This window comes from Colias philodice, chromosome 18 (genome assembly GCF_061535455.1).
Source record: "Colias philodice isolate Cphi_HAF_F1 chromosome 18, ilColPhil1 Martin Lab GWU primary, whole genome shotgun sequence".
Taxonomy (NCBI): domain Eukaryota; kingdom Metazoa; phylum Arthropoda; class Insecta; order Lepidoptera; family Pieridae; genus Colias; species Colias philodice.
In genome coordinates this window covers 9584171-9598082 of record NC_143103.1, presented here as the reverse complement: position 1 = coordinate 9598082, position 13912 = coordinate 9584171, and the positions used below count along the sequence as shown (strand labels likewise).

The window sequence follows — 13912 nt, the reverse complement described above, 5'->3', positions numbered from 1 at the left end:
ACATGTGTGATTTTTGGAAGCTGTGCTTTTTTAGTTCTGTTGTATCAATCTGTAGTTTCTTTTATTGTTGTAAGGTTAATAGAGCCATGGATAGAAGAATTAGCTATATTTTTTATTGATTTATAATACATACTAGCTTTCCGCCCTCGGCTTCGCCCATGCACGTTTACAAAAAAGAACCCGCATTGTTCCCGTTCCCGTTGGATTTCCGGGATAAAACCTATCCTAAATTTGTACCCTGTGTGCTAAATTTCATTATAATCGGTTCAGTAGTATTTGCGTGAAAGAGTAACAAACATACACACACACATCCATCCTCACAAACTTTCGCATTTATAATATTAGTAAGAAAGATAAGATAAGCTCAGATTATCTATATAGGTAAATAAATATAAAATATATATATATAGGTATAATAATTTAAATGAATCGCCAAATGCGGAAAGCTAGTGATGTATAAAGAACTATTCCATGGTTCTTAAACTGGAAAATTCTATGGATTTTCAGGAAATTTTCAACAAATATTATTTTCCGATTTTTTTTTCATTTTGGTGGATTTTACTATTGAATAATAAAAAATGCAAGAGTAGTTGCTCTACCTGGCTCCACCACTGACAACAGTAAAAAAAAAGACGTGTGGCACTCGGGGACTGCCGCGGTAAAGCTATTGCATGCTATGCCTTCAAGCCACACCTCCGTGCCCGTCGAAGTGGGGAGCGTGAGGATTTTTCGTTACGGAATTTCTCGATTCGGTGCCCGCGCTCAAGGCCCGCGATAGAAGCTATGCAATAGCCTAATTAAATATATACATATATGACTTTTGTCCCTCACACTCAGGAATAATGTAGGTAACTTTCTGTTCCTGTCGATGAAATAATCCAATCCAAATTGAATCCAATTCAATCAAATTTGGTTTAGTAGTTTCGGAGCGCTTTGGTTACAAACAAAATGATAAATTAATTACAAAAAACATAGAATCAGTTAGTATCTACGTTTACACAGTGCTTAATAGTTCCAGAACTCACCACAATGGCGCCAGCGTCGTGTGAAGAAAAGAAAATATATTTAGACAATTTCCATACCTATAAAGTTATAAATAACATTTTACATTACAAATACGGAAGTCTGTTCGTCTATTATGTTTGCACGAATAAACTACAATACGGATTTCGATGAAATTTGGAATATAAAATGGTTAAAAACCACAGTTTCAGGCTACCGTTATACAGCTAAAGAATTCACTAATAAGTAAAAAACTAATAAGTTTAACGTATGGGTTGAAACTTTTGTCCATGGCTTTCACAACGGTAACTGAAGGGCACAGCTAGTTAGCGATAGACTGTTAGATATTAGGTATCTGTACTTTGTCAGAGAAAAATAGACGTTTAAATTTAAAATCAATGACCTGCAGTGAAAGTTGAGCATTTTATTGTATGATGATGCATATTATACCTACATGTACATCGGAGGTCAAGTTACAGTAGATTTTATTAAGCAATTATTTTAAGTTTAAAACATGATAATAAATATTAAATATGTTTCTATAATTTGATGAAAATAAGTTTTGACGCATAACATTTGAGTACCTAAGTTAATGAGTTTATATTTTTTATGTATTCATAATTTTTCTTCGCGCTCGTGATTTTTCCTGAAAAACTTGACGACTTTATTTGTTTGCAGGGAACCTTGAGGGAAATGCCAGATAATTTTGAAGCTCGTGTGGTATTCGGGAGATTATTTTTCCGTCCCAAATGTCGGCCAATAATTTCACAATTGAATTGAACCTGTCAGTTTGACGTCAATGACCAGAGAAAATTTTCAAAAAATTATCAGTATAATACCATGTAGGTCAAGAAGCTTATATCTAATACACTGGAGATTGCACTATGACCATTAACTTGTCACAAGAAAATATAACCTTGAATGACGTCAGTGTTGTTTTTTGTCTCTTTCTGTGGGTGACCACACTGGTTTGTATATTCAGGATTTTTCGAAATAAAAAAAACTAAAAATCATGGTCTATAAATAATAACGACATATATTTTTAACAGTATTTATATTGTAATATTACTGGTCAACTTACATGAATAATTATCATCATTATAGGTACATACCATTTTAATTGGTAGAGAATGATAGTTTTAAATAACGCTTGATAACTTTTGATCTCATACTACGATTTTTTAATTAAAATGAGTGCTACATACATTAAAACATCGTTTTGGTTACTCAAGCTTCAGTCTAAAACTTTTCAATATTTCAAAGGGAGAGTTGCATCGCTAGTGTTGATGTGTGGTAACGATATTACAGTTCTCAGAAATTCGTATGTCTTTCAGGAGCTGTACTTACGGTTACTAATGGTTTCATGGTGGTTAATTATAATATAATTAAAATTACTTTATCAGTTGAGACGCAGTAACAAGAATGTGGTAAATAAAAAGGTATAGCACTTTTCAAAAGGTATTTTTTTTCTGGACCGTAATCCTCAGGCTTAAAATGCAAACTGCATATTCTGGCATGTTGATAAATTTTACCCTTGATAGGCACTATGGACAGCCATTTATTTCTTTTTATTTCATTTTTGGAAAGCTGCAATACGTAAAACAAAAAAATATTAGGTTAAAAAGTATAAATTTCAATGTAAAAAAGAACAATCCACAATATGTGAGTGCAATACCGATGTCGTGTGTTGTTTCATTACTAGTATAAAAATTTTTAAAATGGTGTTCTAAATGTTCATCATAATATTGTTTAGCAATATATTATCGTCGCTATCCGTAAAAACTATAATAAAACAACAGAATGAAGTGCAGAACAGAACTGACATGTTTTATTATTTGAAACATATATATATACCTATATCACCAAACCAGCCAGTACAGTAAGAAGTTCACATATAACATATTAGATATTATTTTTCTACACCCCCACTATATCTAACAATGTTATATTGATAAGTGTACAATAACATAAATATGCTGAACCCCCAGTTGTAGTTGTAATCTTCACATCGCCAGAACATAAAACTGACAACTTTTCACTGTTTGCAACGATAATTTCCTGTTTCTGATCATAAGACGCATTCATAACCCAACTTTCATTTGCCGTAAGGTGTACACTGGCTCCAGAGTCAATATACCATGCATTTTTATTGAAATTCCCGCTTAGGAACACAGCACTAAAAGCATTAGACTGCATTCGGGGTTTTTCTTTGGAGTTCGACGCGTTTTCGTTATTTGTACATTGATTTCGATAGTGTCCTTTTTGTTTACATCGGTAACATGTCACCAAAGAGTATACAATTACTACGTAAGACATGTCACTGTCTTCACCTTGACGTTTGATTTTGACGGATCGACAATGTTACCAACATTGACATTTTTTCTTGACGCCATTTTATTTTTCATGTACTTCGAACGAGCTGCGAATGCTCCGCCAACTTCATCATGTTCCTCTATGGTTGACTCCATGTCTAACAATTTCGACTTTATAGAATCAGCCGTTATGTTAATGCCTGAATGCTCTATTGCCATGATCATCGGTGAAAACCGCTCTGGTAATCCTGCTAATAACAATGAGCCTGTCCACTGGTCATTTATTTCAAAACCTGTGCCACATAATTTTTGAGCCGTGTCAATTATTTGAGTCACATAGGACGTCATTGAACTGCAGTTTTCCAGTCTTATCGAAATTAGATTCCGTAACAGATTTATCCTTCTTGAAAAACCGTTGTCATCGAATAACTGTTGTAATTTTTCCCAGAGTTCTTTTGATGTTCTTACACTTTTTACATGTACAAACAAAGACGGATCGATTGTCATAATCAGCTTTGCCCGGGTTTTTTCGTCATCTGCAGCTCCTACGCTCGCTCCTTCTGGCTTTACACAATGTTTCATGCCCTCAAGGATTAGGAAATTCTCTGCCGCGAAGCACCACTCGCTGTAATTTTCCCGTCCACGTAATTTAGGTACATTTATCAAGTAGTTGGCCGCCATCGTAATTCCAAATAAAAATTTTATTTCACGAATATCCAACAACACAATGAAAAAACGTGTTGAAAAAAGCTTTTTAACACTCGTACCAAAACGAAATTCTTGTTAAAAAAAACTGCTTTTTTACTGATTCTCTGGGCCCATAACCTATAATAAAACAACAGAATGAAGTGCAGAACAGAACTGACATGTTTTATTATTTGAAACATATATATATACCTATATCACCAAACCAGCCAGTACAGTAAGAAGTTCACATATAACATATTAGATATTATTTTTCTACAAAAACCCATCATCATGGTTACCTTACTTGTTAAATTTGTTTGTTGAAAACTTGTTGAAAAATGATGAAAGTATTAGGAAAAGAACTTATTTAACATGATTGCTAAGTAAAATGATGATAAATTTGACGATTTTTGCCATTAAAATGATTCTAAACAGGTAAATGCATGAGTATTGAGGAATATTGTAAATAACGTAAATATACACTTGCCTGTGAAATTATAGGCCAGAATTTGGTGTCCAAAAACTTCTGCAATTTTTCACAATGCAATACATTATTAATATTCGGAAAATATTTATTAAATACGCAACAATATTAACTTAAATATTCGAAGCGACGCAATTTTTTTGACACTTATGTCATATTGTCAAAGTGAGAGTTGCTACAATTTTATTATGGTAACTACCCATAATCAGGGAATATCGCTTTTTAATAATTGGTTCAGATACTTATTTTATTTAGCATAAATAATAATTGTCTCATCCAACAATGCTTCTGAATGACGTTGTTGTCAATTTATCAACAAACTCATGTACAAAAACTAACCTTTTGCACAGAATATTACAGCATACATAGTAGCCTTGGGAAAACTTCGCATTAACAGTGGCAATACCAAGTTAGGTGTGAAAGTGATAGAACACAACAATTTTCTTGTACCACGTCAAATGTTCATACCGAAATCTCCAGTGTATAAGATATAAGCTTCTTGATGTAGGTTGTACCTACCACGTGACGTCGAATGGTGCAATTCTATTGGTCGATATTTGGGTTGGAAAAATAATCATATTATAAATGTAAACATAAATGTATTTCTGTAGGACGCCATCTCTTTGAAAAATAAGAAAGTTATTAAATAATATGGAATTGTGTTGTTATTAAAATATACTGCCACATAACTACGAAAGCGTTGGACAGTGGACTAATATAGTCAGAATTTTCACTGGCTCATAGAAGATTTAGAAAAAGGTCAGTTTTAAAATTAGAATAAGGGTTGCCTGCAACGAAAATTCATTTCCTTGTACCTACCTATAATTGTACTAGCTAGCTAGATACTAGTTATTATCTGTGACTGTACTAAAACCATAAAAAAATAAATTAAAAAATGAAATGCTCACCAATTTCCCACCCCATCTACACACATTCACTACATACCTACATTAAAAAAAAACAAAGAATAAATTACACTCAACAAAAACAAATTAATACATCATTAATTTAGATTTGAACACACCATAAATAACTCGATACACATTAAACACTGTCAAATAATTAACACCAAACCAGAATAAATTATAAATTAAATTAAAAACAATACAACATTATCTGTGGTCATCGTGTGACTGGCCATCAATAGAATGAATTTAAAAAAACAAACATGGCGGGAACAGATGGCGGGAATTTGCATAAGTACATTTGTTTGATAATTGATTTGATAGAGAATGTATTAGATTATTTCGTCGTCAAGGTAATTTTGGATGTGTCATTAACAGATAGATATATTATATGGGTTAAAAAGGGTTAAAATATCAAATAATATCTAGTTATATGAAAATCGAAACATTTAATTTCATACTTGATCAGTTTTCTTATCTATTAAAATTTTCAGTCAAGTTTACAATTTTACTATAGAGTCACAGAATAATAACTAGTAGCTAGGTAGAGTGCAGATTTATTCTTAACCTCATAATAATTCTTTTAATATCTCTAATAGTAACTAAGTTTAAGATGTTTTAAATTTGATTGACCTTCACCTATGACCTAGGTCAAGTTTCTCACAAAGCAAGATTTTCAATCCACATTGATACGAACTTGACGCGAAATTTTGTGGGTCATTTGTAACAGGATGGCGGTTCTACAGGAGTCTTAGTACGCAATGACAAAAAGAAAAATGATGGTCCGAACGCTGATACCGGATGCGTTAAGATACTGTAATATAAAATATTTTGGAAAATCCAAAAGTGCACGCCTCATATTTTTTTTTTAATAATTATTTATTAATTATTATTTTTGTTTATTTAATAACAATTAAACCACATCGAATCAGACCCTGAAAAATGAAAGGGTTCTATTCCTGAGCATACTCAAGCGTAAGAGAAAAAAAAAGACTCGATTAGTAAAGTATTTCGGTCGCTATCGTGTTAACAAGAAAATCCTCCGCACATACAGACACACGGACGTCCAAGACAGAACTTTTTTAAACTGTTTTTTAACTAGTTTAAATAACAAAAATGACATCAAAAATATCATGAATGTTAAAAATAGTGTTTTTTCTTAATATGTGTGTGTATGTATTATCTTACAAGTGCAATGTAGGTATGATACATAAAGACATTTTAAGTTTGAAAAATCAGATGTTTTGCGCGAAGTGACAGTAGTACCCACCTCAACGCTTCGCTTATGAGGCGTGCAATATAACAGTATCTTAAGATATGGTCCATTGAAAAGTTACATTTGGGGTCGCATTTTTTAGAGGACGCAATTTTATTTTTTTGATGTGTAGGGGGGGTCAGTGTGAAGCTATCACCAAATTTCTGAACATTTTCGCTTATAACTTTTTTATTTATGGTTCTACGACAAAAAGTTACTGAATCAAAGTTGTAGAGAATTTAATTTGCAACAAATAATGTTAAAATTGTTTTATTATCAGATAAATAGTTTAAGAGATATATCGTTAAAACCATTTCAACCGCTATTTTCAAGATGGCTGCCATGGGACAAGGGTGGCGACCCCACAAACTTGGTTTTAGCTTCACACTGACCCCCCCTACACATCAAAAAAATAAAATTGCGTCCTCTAAAAAACTCAAGGTCAGGCCTAAAAAATGTAACATTTCAATGGATCAATAAAATATTATAGTATCTTCACCGTGTGTGACGCGCTAAGGTCAAAACACTTATATACCTACATGGCGTCAATACCTATTTGCTGATTGTTTTTTGAAAAAAAATCCATATTATCTAGAACAGTTGGATAACATTTTATAACATTTTTAAATATTATTCTAAAATATATTATTAATTATTATTCAAAGCAGTTTAATGAAATTTTTTATAAATTTAGAAAATTTTAATATTTTCAAGTTTTCTGTCTTAGAAATGTTAGTCGGGTCAGGTAATAAATAATATCAATCAACTTTTTCTAATTTGCTTGTGTCCTTAGCTAATTGTTGACTAATGCTCAGCTGAAGTCATCACGTGGTTACCCATCCATCAATTGACCGCGCTCTTAGTAGCTTAACCTAGAAAGAGTTCAACTAGCCAAAGTTGGAAAAATAAATATATAGGAATAATATAACAATAAATAATAATGATAATATGCAAAGTGTGATATATTAACATCTCGTGTCCTCTTTATAGGACAGATGTATTAAACATCTGTTTTACTGATTCTCTCTTAGGTCAAGTACAACAGCCTTCTGTATTGATTTTGAGTTCTATTTACCTTTACTAAATTGAATATGAAAATTAAAATAATTTTAAAATGCATCTACACATACGACTCACATATTTAAATCATTACTACAATTTCATTTTTTTTATTAAATTTTAAACGCCTTTTGAATTTATACAAGCAACAGTTAATAAAACTAAACTTCAAACATGTATTTTGTAAAAACTATAAAAATTAATAAAATGCTAATTTACAAGTTTGTTTGTACCACTATATATATACAGAGTTATTTTGAAGAAAAGTTAAGAGAATTCAAAGGTTGGATGTATGGATGTTGTAGTACTAAATGGCTGGATGTAGGTATGTTGCATTCTAAATAAATAAATCGTATTATAATTTATAATGATTTTAAGTACAATTAGATTACAGACTAAGAAAAAAGTCATCTGATAAAATACATATAACCAATGACTCTACCGTAAACTGTCGTCTGTCTGGTTGGTTACGATTTTCAAGAATAATTGACCCAGGTTCGAATCACATACAAAATACACAAATCATTGTTAATTTATATATTATGCATATTATTCGTTTATGGAATATCACAAATAAAAGTTTCATCAAAATCGATTCAGTTGTTCTGATGTGACTGTAACGATACATGAATAATCACATGTGTACGTAGTATTATGCACACGTTAACACATCTCATTATAATTTATAGTGCGTATTAAGTACGAAATATTATTTTTTTTAATCTAATTAACTAATGACAACTTATACTTTTACTTAGATTACAACACGTGATATAAAACGTAACAATAAAACAATATACCACACTCAATAAAAAAAAATAAAACGCGGAAGTGCAAAACGGCGGGATACGTCAGTTCCGGCGGCCATTAGCCACAGATAAGTGAAAGGTACAAATTATGACATAATCCCGAGATACACTCATGTGGAATCTAGCCCTGATTAACGTTTAAGTGTTTATAATTAACTTTTACGGCGGTTTATTTTGACAGTTAATTAATTACAAGAATAATAACTAACGTTGCACTTGCACAAAAATATTTGTATATTGGAACAAAAATGAAATATCTATTATATTTCAGGCCATTATCCACCATGCTGGCCAAGTGCGGGTTGGCGGATGTCACATGTCGTCGAACTTTTGATTCTTCGACATGTCGCGTCGGTTTGTTTCCTCGCTATGTATTCCTACTGTGATTGCAAAGCAGTGGTGAATTGGATTAATAAAAAAAATATTAGATACTTACCTAATTTTTATTTTTTACATGCTCCTTTTTTGGATGTTTTACTTGCATTCGATTAAATTGTCAGTGCAAATTTAAGACAAAAAAATTCTTATAGCAATTAACAATGCTATAAGAATTTTTGTGTCTTAAATTTTACAATCTTCTTAATTATTTTATCGAATGTGTGTCTAATCACTAATGTATGCTAAGTACCCCAATAAAACATCACAATATGCAGTCCATCCATTTCTGGTATTTAGACAGACATCAATTTTAATTATGCAATGCTTATTGAATACCAAAATAAAAATCCTTTACAATTTTGATGGTTCCCGTAGAGCAGTTGAATCTTTGAAATAGCTCAACTTATTTTAATGAAACTCGACTGAATGATAGAGGAGTACCTATATATAGGTCAAATATCGCAAACTGAATAAATTAATTAATGTATATAATATATTTGTTATTACCTCATTTAAGATTAAATAATTGCTTACCAAGAAAGGAGGTTCAGTTTTTTTGACCTAAAAATATTTAAGTATAGGTATTATTCGTAACCTTTGACACATATAAAAGGCCTACTTTACTAGTAACCTACATATCTTAATACGATAAAGGGTTGTCAATAGATAAGAACTCTATTTGCCATCGCTATTTATCATAATTTTTACTTTAATGAAATAATTATTTTTTAATACCAGTAAATTATCTCATAATAACAAAAAACATATTTTAATTAAGAGCGAAAGTGAATTGGACCTCTCATTTAATTTATTAAAAAACCACCACACATAACAACTATCTCGAAAAAATAAACAAAATCCCTATTACGGATAGTAATGTAAAAATGTAACCTACATCCTATAACAAATTGTAACGAGAATATCTAAAATATCATCATCCATTGCTTGTTGTACAACAACACTTTCAAATATGAATGTGGTTGTAAACGCGCAATGGATTGTAAAGTTCGAAAAGCGTCGTTCGATAAGGCAACTTTAGGTGACGGTAGTGAGAGTACCCTATCACATAATGGAAAGGAGTGCGATACATTTCACCAAGTATAAAACGTTCGCGGGGAGAACAACTGCATCAGTCAATATTCCGAAGCCAACAGCATCCAAGTTTATCAACATGATCGCTTACGTAAGTCATTTTTTATCTGTTACATCATAACAAGCACAAAAAATTAAACAAAATTAGCCTATTATAACTGTTAAACGTAAAATCGAGTGAATTCCCAATAAAAATTGTTCGAATAACTTTAAATGTCAAGTTTATAATTAAAATTCCTAAACGATTCTGCGCGTCACATCGGACACAAAGCGGGCTATGCGTATTTCAATAAATTCGACATTCAAATTCACGTCTAATGAGCCACAGATTAAATATATGCAGTGACACAGACTATTAACGTGTTTATGACAGTTCATTTACATTTTTAAATATGTGAAGTTTACGAACTGATTCATAACTGTTATTTAATCTGAGGAGGTTGGAGCGCGTAGTGAAAGGACAAATTCATCTTTTTTTCTTGATGTTTGCAGCTTCCGCATTTAACTGTGATGTAACTAAACTTCCTATCATTTTAGCCGTTTATTTTATGTCTTGTTTCTTGTCACATGCCAATATTTATAGATTGTTAAGACTTATGTGATTCACTTAATTATATCAAAGGGACAATTAGTATGATAATGATTTATTTTATTGCTATTAATTAGCAATAAAACGCTTAAGTTAGGAATATATTTAATATGTTAAATCCACGCTTCGATGTTATTTATTCCCACGATAATCATACATAATTAGTCTGATATAAATATAACGTAAACATTCCGGTTATAGAAATCATTAATAATTATGAACCTTATGTGTAATTAAATATAAATAGATCATCCATTTTCTTAATTATTATCAATTTCCTATGCTTTTGTCAGTATGTATTTTGTATTTTTAAGCGTCCCCTAGTACTTCAAATTCATAGATTTATTCATACGCTAAATACTTTAATAAAAATAAACATTTTTTCAAATACTCCCTATATTATTTTAAATAATATTATTCATCAACTTCATTCGAAACTGAATGAAAAACTAAACTTCATACCAAGCATCTTATAAATATTTGTTTGGCATTTATTTAACTCATTATAAATACGAATACACATTCACTTAATAAACTACTTACCTACTTTAAAAACTAAAAACAAAATACTTTACCAACTACCCTCTTTCTCCAGACAACAGTCATTCTGCTACTAACCGCGCTCGCGGCCGGACGTCCCTCCGACGGCTGGGAGACAGAAGGGCAGACCCACTCGGAGCACACGAAGCCGTACCACGTGACCGTGGTCAAGAAGATCGGCGTGCCCATACCGCACCCTGTGGCGGTATCTGTACCGCAGTACGTGAAGGTACCGATACCGCACCCCTACCCTGTGCATGTCACGGTGGAGCAACCGATTCATGTACCGGTTTATAAGGTATGTCCAAAGTTAATCGTATTTTTTAATTACATTTGACCAAAGACGTAATACTACTACATTTGATGTAAAGGTCATTGACGTTCCTATTCTTAGTTTGATCGCAAAGTAAAATGAATTTTAGGACATTTATAATGATATATGTTGCTCTGATTTTAAGGAAACTGAATACCTATATATATTTTTTTACGAAAAAACTTCCATATTCCGATCTATAGTAACAATTCAAATTAATTCAGATAAAATGAAGTAAAAATATCTAAGTTTACAGTGTAGGTACATCTAGCAAAAACTACAAGCAATAATAACCAAGCATAAACTAGAAGTTAATATATTTCATTCACACGTAAATCTTAATTCAATGCCATTAAAAAACTTAGTCTAGATGTTTCCCATCGTTTGTTACGTTGTACATAAGAAGAGAAAATCAATTTTCCCATTTTCAACACGAGATTCATACGATCATACTTTTTTTTATCTGTAAGTATTGTTTGACAACTGTCAATGCGATACAATTTCGCGCCAAAAGATGAATAAAACATTATTTGGTTAATTTATTTAGTTGTCAAGTTTCGAGTACATAAAACATACATAACTTAAGCGTTTAAGATTAGATTAAAATGGTAATTAAATTTAAATCATTATTTATTATATTTTATTTTATTGTCTTAAAAAAACACGAACAAATGTAAATAAAGATAATAAAGTCACATTATATCATTTGAAAATATTTTTGAAATTCAAATTTCGAACACCAGTCGCCATTTCTCTTTTTATTTTTTTTTTTTAATAAGCCATGGACAATCGAAGTTCAATCACAACTTTTAAGAATAAACATTGCCATTGTTAATAATGACGTACATTTAAAACGATATTATATATAGTTGAGCCAATTTAATAGGCAACATTTGACGTCTATCAATTTTATCTTCATAGGGTGGTAACCTGCTTAAAAACATCGATTAAAGCGAATTAATCGATACGGACTTGAAACAATTGTCAATCGAACTTGAAACACATGTCAATAATTTATGATGATTTTTATTCCCAAGTAACCAATGCATTCGATTCTAGATATCAGATTTCGATTTTTAGAGTAACGTCTCTGGTATTTATAAAGAAAAAAGGTTTATTGACACAAAATTGTAGCGACGTCAGTTCTTTAAATAAGAAAATGTTTATTATGTTTAGAATGGTTTATCAGTAAAATCAAATCTTAAAATTAGTTGCATCGGTCATTATTATTATAAATATGTAATCGTAATTGAAAAAAGTTAAGCAAATGTGCAGTTCTAACAAAACGAAATATCATGTTATTCTATGTCGTCGTTACTAGGTTACGTTGTTGAATTTTGTTGAACTGTAAAATGTTGCCTATTAAAATGGCTCTACTATAACAGTAAATCGGAACGGATACGTAATTGATAGTGAGAGTGGTGTTTATCAGACCGTGTACGGCAAGATTATGTGACAAATCTTTATATTGTAGCCTAGTTTACATAAATTTGTATTGGGTCAAGACAATGAATGCGTAAATGGAAAATAGGCTGAAGAAAAATATTTAAACTACATACATAATATTTATATTTATTAAGGCTCATATTTACACATAAAAAAGCGAAAGTTGAATTCGAACAGCAAATATTTTATTATTGTGAGGATTTTTTTCACTATATATATACACTACCCTATATTTATATACTACGATACTTAGCTTTTTTCCCAAATGTGTTGATAATATTTATTTTTTTCATACGTTTAACCCTACCTATCATTCTTTTATCCGTTTATAGAAAATATTTTAATCATCTTTCTTTTACAGGTCGTGCCCCAAATCGTCGAAAAACCGGTACCGTACACGGTAGAAAAACCGGTGCCCTATGAGGTCGAGAAGCCCTACCCAGTGGAGGTCGAGAAGAAGGTCGAAGTACCGATCCCTAAGCCCTACCCCGTCCACGTACCTGTTTACAAGCACATCTACCACCACAAGGGAAAGCACTAAGCCCTGTTTGATACCTCTAGATATAGTACAAAATTAACACCTATAAATTTTCGGTTAAAACAAAAATAGTTCAATTACGGAGATAGTGCTGTCATTGTCTCTCACTCGTACAAATAACTAAAAGCGATAGAGATAGCAGTCTCGAAATTAAAACCTCTTCCTTTTCCTTTGTCGCAAAACTGCATCATGTAAAAAAATAATTGCATTAAGCAATTGGCTATTGTTTATTCATTAATTATTTCGCTTATTGGTGATTAAAGCCATAGATATTTTAGGGTACAAACAGTTCTGTGTCGGTCAAAGCTCGCGCTGTGAGCTCACCGCTTTCGGTATTTACCGGATAAAACCGGTAAAAACCGAATTGTAAATATAACGGTGTCTCGCCTGTATACAAATGTGATATTTATTGTGTGTATCGATCTGTTGTTTGTTGTATTGTTATTGTTGTTGACTATTGTGTAGTTATTGTTAAGTTTTTTTTAATACAATATGTTGATATA

The 13912-nt window shown here is 31.5% G+C and overlaps 1 protein-coding gene and 1 long non-coding RNA gene across 2 annotated transcripts; one reads left to right on the top strand and one right to left on the bottom strand.

The window, feature by feature from the left end:
- Positions 1 to 2803: 2803 nt before the first annotated feature.
- On the bottom strand, positions 2804 to 4258 carry LOC149480707 (uncharacterized). Its single transcript, XR_016317036.1, has 2 exons — positions 3934 to 4258; positions 2804 to 3783 (listed from the first exon to the last, which is right to left on the bottom strand). It is a non-coding gene; the product is annotated as an uncharacterized LOC149480707 (long non-coding RNA).
- A 5662-nt stretch (positions 4259 to 9920) lies between these two features.
- On the top strand, positions 9921 to 13912 carry LOC149480706 (uncharacterized). The gene is made up of 3 exons (XM_089706246.1): positions 9921 to 10074; positions 11168 to 11410; positions 13233 to 13912. The coding sequence occupies exons 1-3, from the start codon at positions 9961 to 9963 to the stop codon at positions 13410 to 13412; spliced, it is 537 nt and encodes a 178-aa protein (XP_089562372.1). The 5' UTR covers positions 9921 to 9960; the 3' UTR covers positions 13413 to 13912.